This window comes from Chionomys nivalis, chromosome 8, assembly GCF_950005125.1.
Source record: "Chionomys nivalis chromosome 8, mChiNiv1.1, whole genome shotgun sequence".
In the NCBI taxonomy this organism is placed as follows: Eukaryota; Metazoa; Chordata; class Mammalia; order Rodentia; family Cricetidae; genus Chionomys; species Chionomys nivalis.
Window position 1 is genome coordinate 35,432,114 of NC_080093.1, and position 13,933 is coordinate 35,446,046.

Genomic DNA, 13,933 nt, shown 5'->3' on the forward strand with positions numbered 1-13,933 from the left:
GGAAGCTACTGAGGACATAAGAATTAGGAGCTGACAGTCCCTGTGATTTGATGTGATTATATGAGTTACAATAGCTTGACGTTCTCTCCCTCCTTTTCTCTTTTGGCTTCTAAAATTACTACAAGTCTACATTTTTGTCTTTATTCAAACATTTTGTTTCCCCTCTCCTGGTTTTCTAATAGACCCACAAAATATTTTCCTCAGTGGAAAACTTTGTTAAAAAACAAAACAAAACAAACTAACAAAAACCCAGAAAAACAAAAACTACATAAAGGGAAAAATCATAAAACCCAAACATTAAGAAAATCATAAATATTTTTTTTTAAAAGAGAGAAAAAGGGAGAAAATCTCATGCCCACTACCAGCAGAGTCACTTGCTCTCCGGGTGTCTTTTAGGGGTCCTAAGGGTTCCCCAGCCCCTTTCAGGGAGTGAAGTCCAAGCTATGTTTATAGTAATACACGCCTTTGAGGGTCCTGGCTATGAAAGCGCTAGTGGCCTAAAGCTGTGGGGGCCTTAGCTTGACAGGAGGAAAGGCAATGGAGCAACCTGGGGACTGTTCCTAGATCCCAGTGCTAGGCACAAAATGAACCAACCAAACAACAAACCAAACAACCAACGAACACAAACGCAACACAGCTTCACTTAAGAACGTCCTCAAGACGTAAACACTGTAATCATTGGCGAAATCGAGCCATGAACACATGTTCTAGAAAAACCCTATTGCCATCCTGTGGGACATAGGTGTAAGCTGTCCCTGCCTGGACTTCTTTTGCCATAGTAGTTCTGACCCAGGGACTCCTGAGGAAAGTGCAGGTTTTTGCTGGAATTGAACTGCAGACATGAAAATGCAAGATAGAAAACTCAAAAACGAAGTCCCTCCCCCAATGGAAGATCGTTTTTATTTGAAGGAAAGACTAGCAGAGAGACTGCAGTTATTCAGACTGTAACTCTAGAGAGACGTTTCTAGAATGACCAGAGTGGGACCGTCACCGCAAGGAAAGCAGCAAATAGAATTTGTTTGTCCAGTATTTTATATTTAATAATAAATTTCAATAATTTGGATGGAAAAAGATGGGAGTGCACTTTCTGTCTTTTCAATTCGTTTTCCCTTGGAGACAAGAAGCCATACCCGAAATCTCTCCTCCCTAGTCTTCCCCAAAAGAACCTCAGAACACGCTAGAAACTCACCCTTTTGGGGCCAAACAGATTGTGGTAGAGGGTCCGGAAGCGCTTGCGGGTGTAGTTGCAGCGATAAGCCCCGCCCATCAGGTACTCAATCACTAGGCCAATGTCTATGAGGCTGATTCTGTAGTCTGGGGGCAGGTTTCCCTGTTAGAGACGAAGGGAACAACAGACAAACCCAAAAAGACGGCGTGGTTTACTAGGGGTTCATTGGCAAGTGTTCTGTAACTATTTTAGAGTAAAAATTATAATGAAAAAAGAAACATGAATGTATTATTATGCTGGTTAATTAATTCACCTTAAAATAGATCCAACCGAAACCTGGATACTCTCGCTTGGAAAGAAGACATAAGTTAAATAAGAAGATGCGGTAATCGCCGGCAATAACAGAAAATCAAATTATTTATTCAAGTCTTCAGCTGGGGAGAAAAAAACACCAGTGTAGCAGAAAGAAACACAGGCTAGACAAGGCAAGGACTATCATTCCCAGCTTCTAGATGCAGGGTCCCCTGATGCTCCTGAGCCTCTCTCTCTGACCCAGGCCTACCTCTTGTAGGCCCTTTGGGTTTCCCCCTCCAACTCACAAAAGGAAGACTCCTCTCAGAAGATGAGTGTCGCTACCAGGGCGGGGACCACTTAGAGATCAATTCTACTTAAACACAAGACCTCTGTTAGCTGGTCACATATACTGGCCCTCCCCCAACCCAGGTAAATAACAGGAATCAGGGAAGGCATTTCATAGTGTCTGAATGGAACTGTAGGAGTGTCCCTTGCACTTAAAGTGTGTGTGTGCGTGTGTGTGTGTGTGTGTAACGGGAGAAGACATTTTAACATTAGAATTAAAATTTTCACAAAATTAGGTGGTTTTGTCACCTTTTGTTGCAAAATAGCTTCGTTTGGGGCAATAGCAGTCCACTTACAGATCTCCAGAGTGTGATATGGGACTCAGGCAGTAGGAAATTCATTTAATTGGTTAAAGAAGGCTTCAATGTAGTCTGTCATTAAACCTACAGTTTTAAATTTTTCTTAAATTTTTTTATTTTTATATTTCCCATGTCTTTTATAACATGTGGGGTATGGTTGGTTCTTGGGATTTTGTTGTTGAAAGTATGTATCAGTGAAACAACAACAACAAAAAAATTGATGTGTCTGGGATCCAGCCTGGGTTGGGCTTTTGTGTTCTATTCTCAGTAGCAAAATTAAGTAGCTAGATTCCCTTCATCATCCCTGGTTGGGATAACTGCATCCTGGATACATGTTATATGTTGAGGATGATGCCCTGATTTGGCATGGTCTGCACACAGCAATGACGAGGCATCTGTATTGCTTATCCTGGGACACAACTGTTGGACCGAAGGGCAGCTTGCAGGTATTCATGCCAAGAAAGGCCAGAGACATGAGTCCCCAGGGCAAACAGCACGGGGCTAGGCTCTGTTAGCTCAACTCTGCATGACTCTGTATCCTTTTCTATATCTCACTTTGTGTTTTAAAAATCAGAAATCAGGGACCTTCGCTCCTCAGGTCCCGCCTGCTTCTAGAAGCCCGACTGTTAATCAGCATCTACCAACTGCTTTCATTTTCTACCGCCACCCATTGGGCAAAGAGCACTGCGCAGAGTGCTCAGGGTTGGTGTCCTCTGGAGTTTGGTGTGTGGGGTTGGAGGTGGTCAAGGAAGTGATGTGGATGGATCTGTGCTCTCGCTTCCCCTGCTCTGGAGGAGGCAGAAGGGGTGAGTGGTACCTTGAATGCCCAACAGGTAGTCACAACAGCCTCCTGAAGGAGTCTTCCTTTGCTTTGGACCTTTCCAAATTGGAATTCAAAAAATTGAGACCAGAGTCATTCTTACGCTGCCTGCTGTTCTTAATCCTGTTCCCACCCTGTGGGGCATGACTTTGGCAATGGGCAAAGCCTCAAGAACGAGCCCCCATTTCATGCCTTAACAACACAGGGCAGGCCCTGAGATTCAAGTTACTTCATAGAGAGGATCGGGAGGCAGGTTGACAACTTGAGAATGTTGTCCTCATGCTCTGAACCATTACTTGAAGGTAAAGTTTAAGTCATGCCATGCTTAAAGATGTCTTTGAGAGCAGTTCAGACTCAGAATGAACTGTCTTTAGGCGTCAGCTCACGGTATGGTTGTCAGGTTTGAACTGTTTAGGAACATTGCTTTTTTTCCCTTTGAAACACATAGCAAGCCTTGAAAACAAGCTTGTTTCTTCAGGGTGTGGAAAGCCTTAAATGATTGCTGATTTTGAGGTTCAGCAAAGGAGAGTGTGGAAAAGACGTGGGGGACAGACAGGCTTGATGGGGGTAAAATAGTCACTAGTTAGGGCTCATTCTGGGGAGCACTCAGGAAGTAAGGAGGTCACCCATGGTTTAGTAGGCTAGCGAAGTAAAAAAAAACAGGCAATCATTTATTTTTTAAAATAAGAGTGTTCCTATAAATTTGCATGAATTTTTCTTATGGGCTTCGGAACATCTCCTTTTCTTATCCAAAATTTCAAAAACCCTACCCTTCTTTCCTTCCTTCCTTCCTTCCTTCCTTCCTTCCTTCCTTCCTTCCTTCCTTCCTTCCTTCTTTTTTCCCTCTCTTCCTCCCTCCCCCTTCTCTAATCCCCCCTCTTTTGTATTCGGCAAAACTGGTCTTAGTTCCCATGTAAATGAACTTGAAATCTTAATTTCACCGTGGCCTCTGTATTCTACTCAAATCCCTCCTCTGGCAGGGAAGGAACACACAGATAATCTGAAGTATTAGGAGAAACTATGACTTAAAACATCCGAAGCCACAGACCGAGCAGGCAGCGACTGAAACGGCAGGTCATATGTTAAAGGAGTGCAGACAGACTTGAGCCGCTAGCTTAACAGGAAAGCCATGAATATAGTGGATGGATTTATGCATGAAGTCACTTGACCGAATTGGTTTGGCTTATATCAGTTCAAACTCCTGGTGGATGGAGAATAGCGATTCTTTACCACACTGTTTGTAGATTGTTCTCTAGATATGAAAGAATCTGAGGTCTTGAGACTGGCGTGGAAGCATTTCTCTTCACTCATTTCCGTTGGTTTCAAAGAACAGCAGGACTTGGAGATGACCTGATTGGCTTATGGTGATCTGATAATTACAAAATGTATCCTTGAATTTGTAGGCATCATTTACATTCAATTCAGAGCTATCTCACTATCTACTATGTTTAAAGTCCAGAACTATGTTCCTAACTCATGCACATGTATGTGTATATACATTGCATTATGACTGCCAGTTAAAACTTTCCCAGAATAATATATATGTATATATACATATATGCCTGTAAGGAAAGATGTGCTTATTGTATTCCTTAATACTTATTATATTCTTTAATTAAAAAATTAAATGTCCCAAGACGTTCTTAGGATTTTAAACCTAGATTTTAGATCCCCTGAGTAAGTACTTGGCCTAAATTAGAAAAAGTTCTATGGGACCATGGGAGAAATTTGCACCCAGATGTGAAACTCTCATGTCTTTGAGAAATACCTAACAATGAGTCTCATTTCCATATCATTTTATCTGTGAACATAAACTGTTGATATGTGGCTATTTGTAGATGAGAAGGCTATTCCTTCCTTTCCTTCAGTAGCCAGAGAGATGAGCCTTTATTTCCTGTTTCCATTTCTTCGGAAAGAAGAAACTAAACACAGACACAGACATCATTTTTGCCCTCCTCTTACTAACAGTCTGCTCTCAGAGTAAAAGGAGAAACTGTTGCTAGGCCAGTCTAGTGCGATTCTGGATGAGCGTTAAAGCCATCAACTCCAGTCCCTAAGTGAGCGAGTCAATGCGTGCTCCCCTAACTCTCCTCTGGCGCTATTGTTCCTGTTGCTCTGAAAGGCTGCTCTTAGCTAACGGTCCTTCCTCCCATGTTCTTAGCATCCTTTTCTTATTAATCTATGTCATTTTCAAGGTACATTAACAGCCTAGAAGGTTTAAAAAGGGAAGAGAGTACTTTAAGGATTCGCTGCCTGCCTTCTAACAAGACTCATTGCAAACAACTGCAGGAGACAGCTCAAGGAGCTTTGGCTAATGGCTACTGCTGTAGCGGACTGGAAATCTTCCGAGAAAGACGCTATTATGAAAGATCATTTAGCTGAGAGAAGCTAATGTGAGATGGTGATCATTTCTGTTCAAGGAACTATCACTTCAAAAATCTCCTTGAAAGTCAGGCGAGACCTGACTGCCAGGAAAGGGGACAGGGAAAATGCGTGTGTTCCAAGGTTTAGGTTGACTGATGAACGGGATTCTGGGACCAAAGCCTAGTTATATCAACAGAAAGCCTCATGTTCTAGCTGAACACAGACTGCTCTGAGGTGAGGAGATGGTATCATATTCATTATTTTAAAACTGCTTGAAATAATTTATTGAACATAAGAGTTAAATGCTTAGCAAAGAATATGCGGAGTGAGTGGGACCCTAATCACCTGAGAGTAGTTTCCAGAAAAATTGAAGTCAGGATGAATTAAGGGAAAGCAGAATGTGTGAAGGAAATGGGTTTGCTGGAGGCACAGGAAATGGGTTTTCTGGAGGCACAGATGCCACGGTGGCTTGGAACCGACTGAGGAAAGCTGGGGTCTCAGTAAAGTAGTGATTTGGGTAAACAAACACACAGGGTCTGCTTCCCTTGATGTCAAGAGTTACGGGTTTTGCCCACAAAGCTGGACAATCTTTCAATATGGCTGTGTGGAGACGGAAGGAAGGTTTGTAGTAGCAAGGAAAAATAAAACCAGTGTGTTCAGGTGGATGTGGCTTTTGTTTTTGTTCTTACATCCTTTACTCGCTCTTAACGAAGGCCCAGTAGATTAAAATAGGCCGATTATAAGCAGCTCCCAGGCCTCCAGCACTTTGAAGACGATAGCAAGAGTTGCTTACAGTTCACTAAGGGTCAAGTGTAGTTGAGACTTTCTACAAGATAATGTACTTGTCTCGTACTTTTGATTCTCAGTGGAGAGTCAAACCAGTCTAAAACTTTTCCTGAGTCCACGATGCATGGAGAAGGAACTTAGTTCCTTGTCTAAAACCAGGAACATGTTTGGAAAGGCCAGAAAATGACCTGGGGCCAGGGCTCTGGGAGAACTGAGATTTCTCATCCTGGGACACCCCCGCCCCATCCCGAAGGACTGCGGTCATCAGTGCTGCCAAGCCTGTGGTACACCTGAAATATCCCTGGTTCTCTTTGGGCAGTTTTGCTTGACTGGCTTCTTTCTGAGTCTGTCCATTGTATGATGGTTTTCTGCTGACTCTCTAATTTTTTTTTCCTGCACACTGTATAGAAGGTGCTATTATTTCTTAGTGAACTTGCTTGGTGTATGGCACAGCTTATGCAAGACTGCCTGATCCCAACTTTCCTTGCCTCTGCATTTTCTGATCCTATGGTCCTCCCTGTTAGGAACCTGCCACTGAAGAACAACCTGCTAGTCCAGGTCCCTTCTCTCAGTATGTCCTTGGGTTCTGCCGCAGCACTACAGCATGTCTATGAGGTGGGGAAGGTCAACAGTTTCTGTTTTGTTCTTTGGGGTTAAAGGTTCTGAAGCCAAGCTACTATTAAAGGGGACTGTTTGGGGCAAAAGAGCAAGTACATGCCAAGGTTAAACATAACCTTCCTATGTTCAACTTTAAAGGAGAATTTTGTGCAACAGGAACGAGGCTATTACAATCCTACTTCAGACAGTTTTTGTGAAGAGTAAGGACTTCAGCTGGAGAAAGCCTATGTAATACTGTGTGCTCCATCACCAGTAAGCCTCAGTCATTGCTGCTTTTCCTTGATAAAGTATCTGTGGTGATGCTAGCATGTTACTAATGATTGAATATAGTCATTGCCTCCTTTCTCTTCAGCCTTCTCCATAAACTGTGAACAACTCACTTGCACCGACCAGCTTAAAACAATCAAACAGATGAGCATAAAGTTTAGTTTGGAAAACTGAAGTGTTAGGAGGATGGACTGCATAGACGAGTCCCCTTGTCTCGGCTCCTGACTACACATTATGTGAGTAGATAGGATGTTATGAGGAGCTGGCAGGAAGGCACCTCATGTGGTAAGTTACCATGGAAATTTACTCCCCCAAACAGTGTCGGGCATTTGGCAAGCTATAGGTAATGACATAAATCCACGTTGGCATGGGAGAAAGCCTAGAGTCTGCTATAGAAAAGCATTACATTCAGTGAAAGCATCTAAAACCATGGCAACCGAAGGAAGGACCACAGCGGCATTGTTAGCAGAGGTGCCCAAGCTACGAAGCAGATGCACATAAACTGTTCTGCGATGGTGGGGGGCTGGCAGGGACATGGAGACTGGGTAGCTCATGCATTACAGGTACAGTCTATCACAGGAAGCACTCAAGACAGGGCCTCTGACCTGTGGTCTAGAGGATTCTTACCTTTTTGACATCCCTGACCAAGTGGTACAATGTGTTTGAGGGCCCATGTCTCTGAAAATGATAAAAAACAATCAAACAGTTTTGCTAGTCAGGGGCTCTGGGTGACGAGGCAGGAGGGAGCAGGGAGCTGGAAGGAAAGGTTCTGGCTGGTGGAGGGCGGTTCGTGGTGCTAGGCCTTGTTCTAGTTGCTCAGTTGTGTCTGTCACTTTGAAACCAAAGCTGGCTGGATTTTGGATCACATATTCTCCAGGAAAGTGTATTTGAAGTAGGCTCAAACTTTGTCAAGGCAATTGCCATCTAGTAGATACCTGGGCCAAATGGTGTGGAAAGAGCCAGTTTTCCGGCAGGACAAAGCAGAGGGTTTGACACATTGCCATAGAAACACTTTCATTTGATTTAATGTAGTTTTCCAAGCTGTCATTAAAAACTTCTCTCAAAAAAAGCATTGGCCAGCTTTCTCTGCAAAATGCCAGAAAGTCGGTAGCGAATCCTTGTAGACTGTACAGTCTTTCTCAAATCTGTTCAGCTGTTGTTACTGTATGAAAGCAGCTACAGGCTGTACGTAAACAAGTGATCTTGGCTAGGTTTCAACAAAACTTTACTCATGGTCACAGAAAATCAAATTCCACAGAATTCTTTTAGGAGAGGGCTTTTTACTGTGTAATCTCAGCTGTCTTCAAAATCACAGTCCTCCCCCGTCAGCCTTATGAGTTCTGGGATTACACACAGCTGCTGCTCTATCTGGCAGGATTTCATAAATTTTAACATGTCATAGAGTATTGTGGCTTTCTTTGGTTGTTTCAACCATGAAATATAAAAGAAAGTCATCCTTAGCTCCCACACTGGACAGAAATAGTGGAAGGGTTTCATATTTTCGTGATAGCTCCCTGGCATCTGACTTAAGGGAAGGTCATAAGCAAGCTGGGGAAAAAGAGGTCAGTAAAGGGTATGGATGTATCGAGGCTTAGAATAAAGTTGATGAAGCTGGGTAGTGTTGGCGCACGCCTTTAATCCCAGCACTTGGGAGGCAGAAGCAGGCGGATCTCTGTGAGTTCAAGGCCAGCCCGGTCTACAAGAGCTAGTTCCAGGACAGGCTCCAAAGCGACAGAGAAACCCTGTCTCGAAAAACTGGAAAAAGAAAAAGAATAAAGTAGATGATTTGTTATTCTGTGGTCTTTCAGGAGTAGGGATGCTGAGTAAAGTACAGAATCCCAGTGAAATTTGACTTTCAGAAGAGCAATGATGCCCCATGTGGTACTGGGAATAGTAGTCAGTCCTCCGTGCTCAGATGTCTGTATTTGCTGAGGCCACCACTGGATTGAAAACATTTGGGTGAAATTGTGTGTGTATTGAATATGTACAGGTAGGTTTCTTATATTTCCTTAGAACAGTGGTTCTCAATTTTCCTAATGCTGTGACCTTTTAATACAGCTCTTAATGTTGTGGTGAACCCAAGCCATAAAATTATTTTGTTGCTACTTCAGAGCTGTAATTTTGCTACTGTTATGAATCGTAATGTAAATATCTGATATGCAATTCCTATAGGGGTCACCACCCGCAGGTTGAGAAACACTGCCTCAGAAGATACAGGCTAATAACTGTTTAGATGGCATTCATCTCATAGTGGGTATTGTACAGGAGAGCGCAATGTTCCTGGTTTAGTTGCTTCATTATTTAGTTTGCAGAAAGAGGTTATTTTTTTAAAAACTGGATGATGTGTGTAGGTTCTATGCAAATCTGATGTCATTTAGATGAGGAATGTGAGCATTTGAAGGTGTTGTTTTCTTCTGTGGTAACTCCTAGGACGACTCCTATGCGATGTGAAGGATGACTATATGCTAACACTCATTGCTTTTCTGAAAACCAAATTCTGCTGGTGTGCTGCAGCTATTACCCAAATCTGACAACATGATCGCAGAGCCTGAGACACTGGTAATGTTCTGGCTTGAGGCTCCTGCCCCAGCTTGGGTGTGCATAGAGGGATCGCAGAACTTCCGGAATGCAGCTTTCTCCTCCTTACAATGAGGAGAGTACACCGCTTCTTCTGACTGGGCTACTTGAAGCTTAAACGACGCAATGCCTCCTTATTGTTGCCATTCGCTGTCCCGTATTTTTTCTCATCACGGTACTGCAGCTGACCACTGTTGGCTGACAGGAGTAACGAAACCTGTTGATCTAAGGTTCAGGACCAGGGGTTTTCACATTCTTTTTGGTTTTAAACCTTTCCATCTCAATGCTGTCTAACGGATGAGTCCCAATGCCCAGGTGTATTTACTTCTCACTGGAAGTCTCAGTGATTTGAGGCCAGACAAGCCCGCAGGGAAAGCAGAAGCCTGGGTCCCCTCTGTCAACTGGCTTCCCTCCTCTAGCAGACTGAGACAAAGCACACTGGTGTTATCTGTCTCCTGCCTCTTGGTGAGGAACTGTCTATAACGCGTTGCACTCACGGTACCAGGACAGACATTGTGGCCAGTGCATGGAAAGGAAACATCTGAGAAGAAGCTTGGGGTTAGTTACTGGATTCTCTCTATTGTTTCTCAGAGACTTAGGACCTTCGATAAAACACTCCTTAGACCCCGTCTATACTTTACACTTTCGGGACTGCAAAATTCATGTTGAGCTTCATGTCAGTACAGCAGTGTGAAGAGGTGGGACTCTAGGTGATTGGGTCACAAGGGTACCTTCTTTGTAAGTGGAATTGAGGTCTAGACAGAAGATGGTTCCCACTCTTGTACTTCCAACCTTTCTGCCCTAAGAGGACTGTGTCTGTCTCTTGTAGTGGCTACATTCCGGAAAGGGGAATGGCTCTCACTACGTGATGAACCTACTGGCCCCTTGGTCTTGACTTCCAGCCTCCAGCACTGTGAGAAAGAAATTTATGTTCTTCATAAATTACCCAGCCTCAGGTATTCTGTTGTAGCAGCACAAACAGACTAAGGACCGCCTCAGTTTTCTCATCTGTGAAATGGCAAAAAACAGCACTAGTTCTTTAAACTGGGTGGCTCTTTTGGTGAATGCCGCTGCAAAGAACCACAACCATCCTAAGACATTTTTGGACTCCAAGGTATTTTATACTATTGTGAGAAAAATGGACTTCATCACTCTGAGGATGACATAATGATAGAGAATACTTAATCAGCCTGCGTTGGTGTGAAACCAACCCTCTTCTGCAATATTTGTCTCAAACACCCCTGAGGCTTACAGAATATGTGAGCTCTGATCGACAGAGACTTGCTGGTGGTTTTGTGTTAGAATCTGAGAACAGTGGCCTCGGACGATCAGGTACCCTTTTGCCTAAGATGCTAACAACTGAGCAGCTAAAACAAGGGAAGTCGTGGTGATTTGGCATCTATTGGTTTTCCAGGTGCCGGGAGGGCATGGGAGGAGCGATCCATGCATCACAGGAGAGACAGGAAAAGAATCACAGACATGGGGGCGGGGGCAAGGCAGGAGAAGGTAGACTAAGAGAAGAACGGAAGCTGGAAGCCATCTTAGCTTGGCCCTACCGTGTTGTACAGTTCCTCTAGTCTGGAGATGGTGAGAAAACGGTGCATGCTTACTCCATTCTCGATGAGTAATTTTACAAAATCCACTCTGTCCAGAACCAGGGCGTCCAGCATGGCTTGCTCCAGGGACCCTACCTGTAATTTAAGACTTTCAGTTAGTCTGCCCAGAGCAGAGAAGAGCAGTTCCTCCATGCTAACCTTGAGGGGCTTGAAACCGATTGGGGGCCTGTGAAAATCTCCAGATATACCAGAGAGAACCGGTCCGTCCCCAGCTCTCACCCCCGCCCCGCCCCCGCCACCCCCGCGCCACTGTTGGACTTACAGATCTAGAAGCTACTTTCTCCCCTAAATCTTTTACTCTGGAGCTTCAGGACCCCAGGTTTTCCTCCTGACAGATTCTCTGGCTTCCATAATGCCTACACAGGCAATGCTAGACGCTCCCCTCCATTTTCTTCTTCCGGGAGGCTCTGAATGAGGGTCCTGGCTGACTTAAGGATAGGAACCCAGGTAAACAGAGCCGAGGGTCCAATAGGCATGGAATCTCTGGGTAGAAATGGACACTCCAGAAACAAACCGGGGCCACTTAACTAAATGTATTTTCTAGATGGAGCACTGACTGGGATTTGTATTCGTTTTGCAGTTTTCATTTTTTTTTTTGTCAACGTCCAGATTCCTTGACAATTATGCCCCAGACTAGCAGTCTCTAAACACCGTGAAGACAGGTGCTCAGTTGTGGCCAGAGCTTCTGGGGGTGTAAGGTTTGGGGAGCCTTACTTCCACGCTGCTTCTGGGCTGGCACCCGTGGGTGGGTGCGTACATCCCATTTCCCAAATTCTTATTTTTGGCAGTCAAGCAACAGAAAAAAAAAAGCCACGGACAGTTATATAAAGCTTTGGTTCGCTTGTGCCGGGTATAGGGCAGACCTGTGTTCAGCCACCAGGACCAGATGGTACCTACACACAGAGGCCTGGCCCAGAAGCAAACCAGCATTGAGTGCCAACATTTGGCGGCAGCAGCTTCCTCCTTCTGCTCTCTTGAAAGATAACCAGTAGCATACGAATCCTCTCCTGCCTTTATGTTAACGTTGTCTTTTCTGTATCTTTAAAGATATAATAAAAATAGGATTTGCATCTGAAAATTGCTGAGAAGAGCCAGGAAAAGGTTGGTGGTGCACCTACTTATATCTTCCACTAGGTGGCAGCATGTCCCCAAACACGAGAAGGGCGCCCAAGCCCGGTGTAGCGCTAAGCAAAGGGTGATCGCTCCTCCCCCCAACATCCGCCCCAATTTTCTGAGCCTCTTTCAGAGGTTCCTTAAATACCATTGCCAAACACATGGGCTTTTCAGGGGTAACGATGTATACTCTACCGGCCACTGTTGCCCGTAAATAAAGATCTGGCTGCGAGCAATGTCAACTCTGTTCCAGGCTAAAGCCAAGCTCAGTTGGTCTGGGGCAGATGCATTGGCTCCTGTGCAAAGTGGGAGAAAAAAAGGAGGGAGAGAGAAACAGTGGTTAGTCATGTCAAGAAGAGTCTCTCAGCCACTCCTCCATGGATCCCTCTTCCCCAGGGACAAGCTAAGGAGCTGTGTGACTCCATTGATATTTTGGAGGAGGATCCTTCTTTGTCACGGTGCTTTCCTGTGCACTGTAGAAAAATTTCATTATTTCATTCATTCATTCATTCATCATCTGTCTGTCTGTCTATTTAAGACAGGGTCTCAATATATAGCTCAGCCTGGCCTTAAACTCATGGATATTCCCAGCTTGGCTTCCTGAGTGCTGGGATAATAGGTGTGTGCCTGGCCTTCGTTACATTTCAGTCCCCAACAGTCAAGTGCGGCTAGAAGCAGAGTTGACATTTGTGTCTCTACAGAAGGCTCTGCTGTGACAGGCAGTCTGGATGAAGCATGCAATCCACACACGCACCCCCCAGCAACTATTTGCGTAGCTGAGCACAGGTGCAGCCTAGAAGGCAGTAGGAATATCTTGCATCCTCTGTCATCCATCTTGTGACTGGGACCTCTATAAGTCACTCTTCTGTCATCTTTGAAACGGGAGAAATAAGAATTATCCTATTTTATTCAAAGGAGATGCTGCAAGACTGAAATCTGACCCTAAGAGTGAATTCACACGCCAACGGTTTTCCCCCTCCACCTTATTGACATCCTTGTATGGAGGAAGAGGCCTCACTGCATACTGATTCATTTTTACTCTACTGGGTCTACTATTAGCAGGGAAAGCAGTCTCCTCTGAGTCAGAGAATTTGAAAATTGGACATATGTTTGGCAAACTTTTAGGGCTTTCTCCATGTTGTGATAAGGAATGCCCCAAGGAATACTGGACATTGGCGCTTGCTCTCTGCGTTGGACCCGTGATGATGCTCAAGTCTAGTCATGCTAGAGTGACATCAGGGGAAGGTCGCCTGACTCCTAACACGGAATAAACTGAAGCATCCATTATGGTGCAGTGAGATTCTAGCCAGAGCCAGTCTCTGGGAATTCTGCCCAGCTGGGAAGGTTAGCATCAACAGAAGGATCCACTTCCTGCCCACCACACTATGAATGTATGTGACTCTCACCTGTTGTCACTTGTCAGAATTACCAGGAGATCTTTACATTATCACCACGCCAGTACTCATACCAATTTAGAGACATTGCTTGAAAAAAGTGTCTTAAGCCCTCAGGTGTTTGGAATGTGCAGCAGGGGCAGAGACCTGCTGGCCCACATGCCTCTTTTTATGTCTACCCCATGCCTTTTTCTTCTGGACTCTGCAATATTGATGCTAAGACTTAGGCAAACAGGACTGGGGAGATGTGAAGTGCTTGCTAAATAAGTACG

General features: G+C 44.5%; 1 protein-coding gene across 16 annotated transcripts in view; it reads right to left on the reverse strand.

Moving 5' to 3' along the window:
- Positions 1-13,933, reverse strand: part of Trpm3 (transient receptor potential cation channel subfamily M member 3) — a 492,783-nt gene that overhangs the window by 83,715 nt on the left and 395,135 nt on the right. For 10 of the 16 annotated variants that reach the window (XM_057778229.1, XM_057778235.1, XM_057778227.1 and 7 more), the window contains 5 exons: positions 12,463-12,563; positions 11,095-11,229; positions 7,589-7,639; positions 1,482-1,517; positions 1,190-1,330 (listed from right to left, as the gene is read on the reverse strand). In XM_057778229.1, the coding sequence (XP_057634212.1) occupies positions 1,190-1,330; positions 1,482-1,517; positions 7,589-7,639; positions 11,095-11,229; positions 12,463-12,563 (464 nt within the window). The remainder of the gene's footprint in view (positions 1-1,189; positions 1,331-1,481; positions 1,518-7,588; positions 7,640-11,094; positions 11,230-12,462; positions 12,564-13,933) is intronic. The other 6 variants (XM_057778232.1, XM_057778230.1, XM_057778228.1 and 3 more) reach the window with 1 other exon arrangement.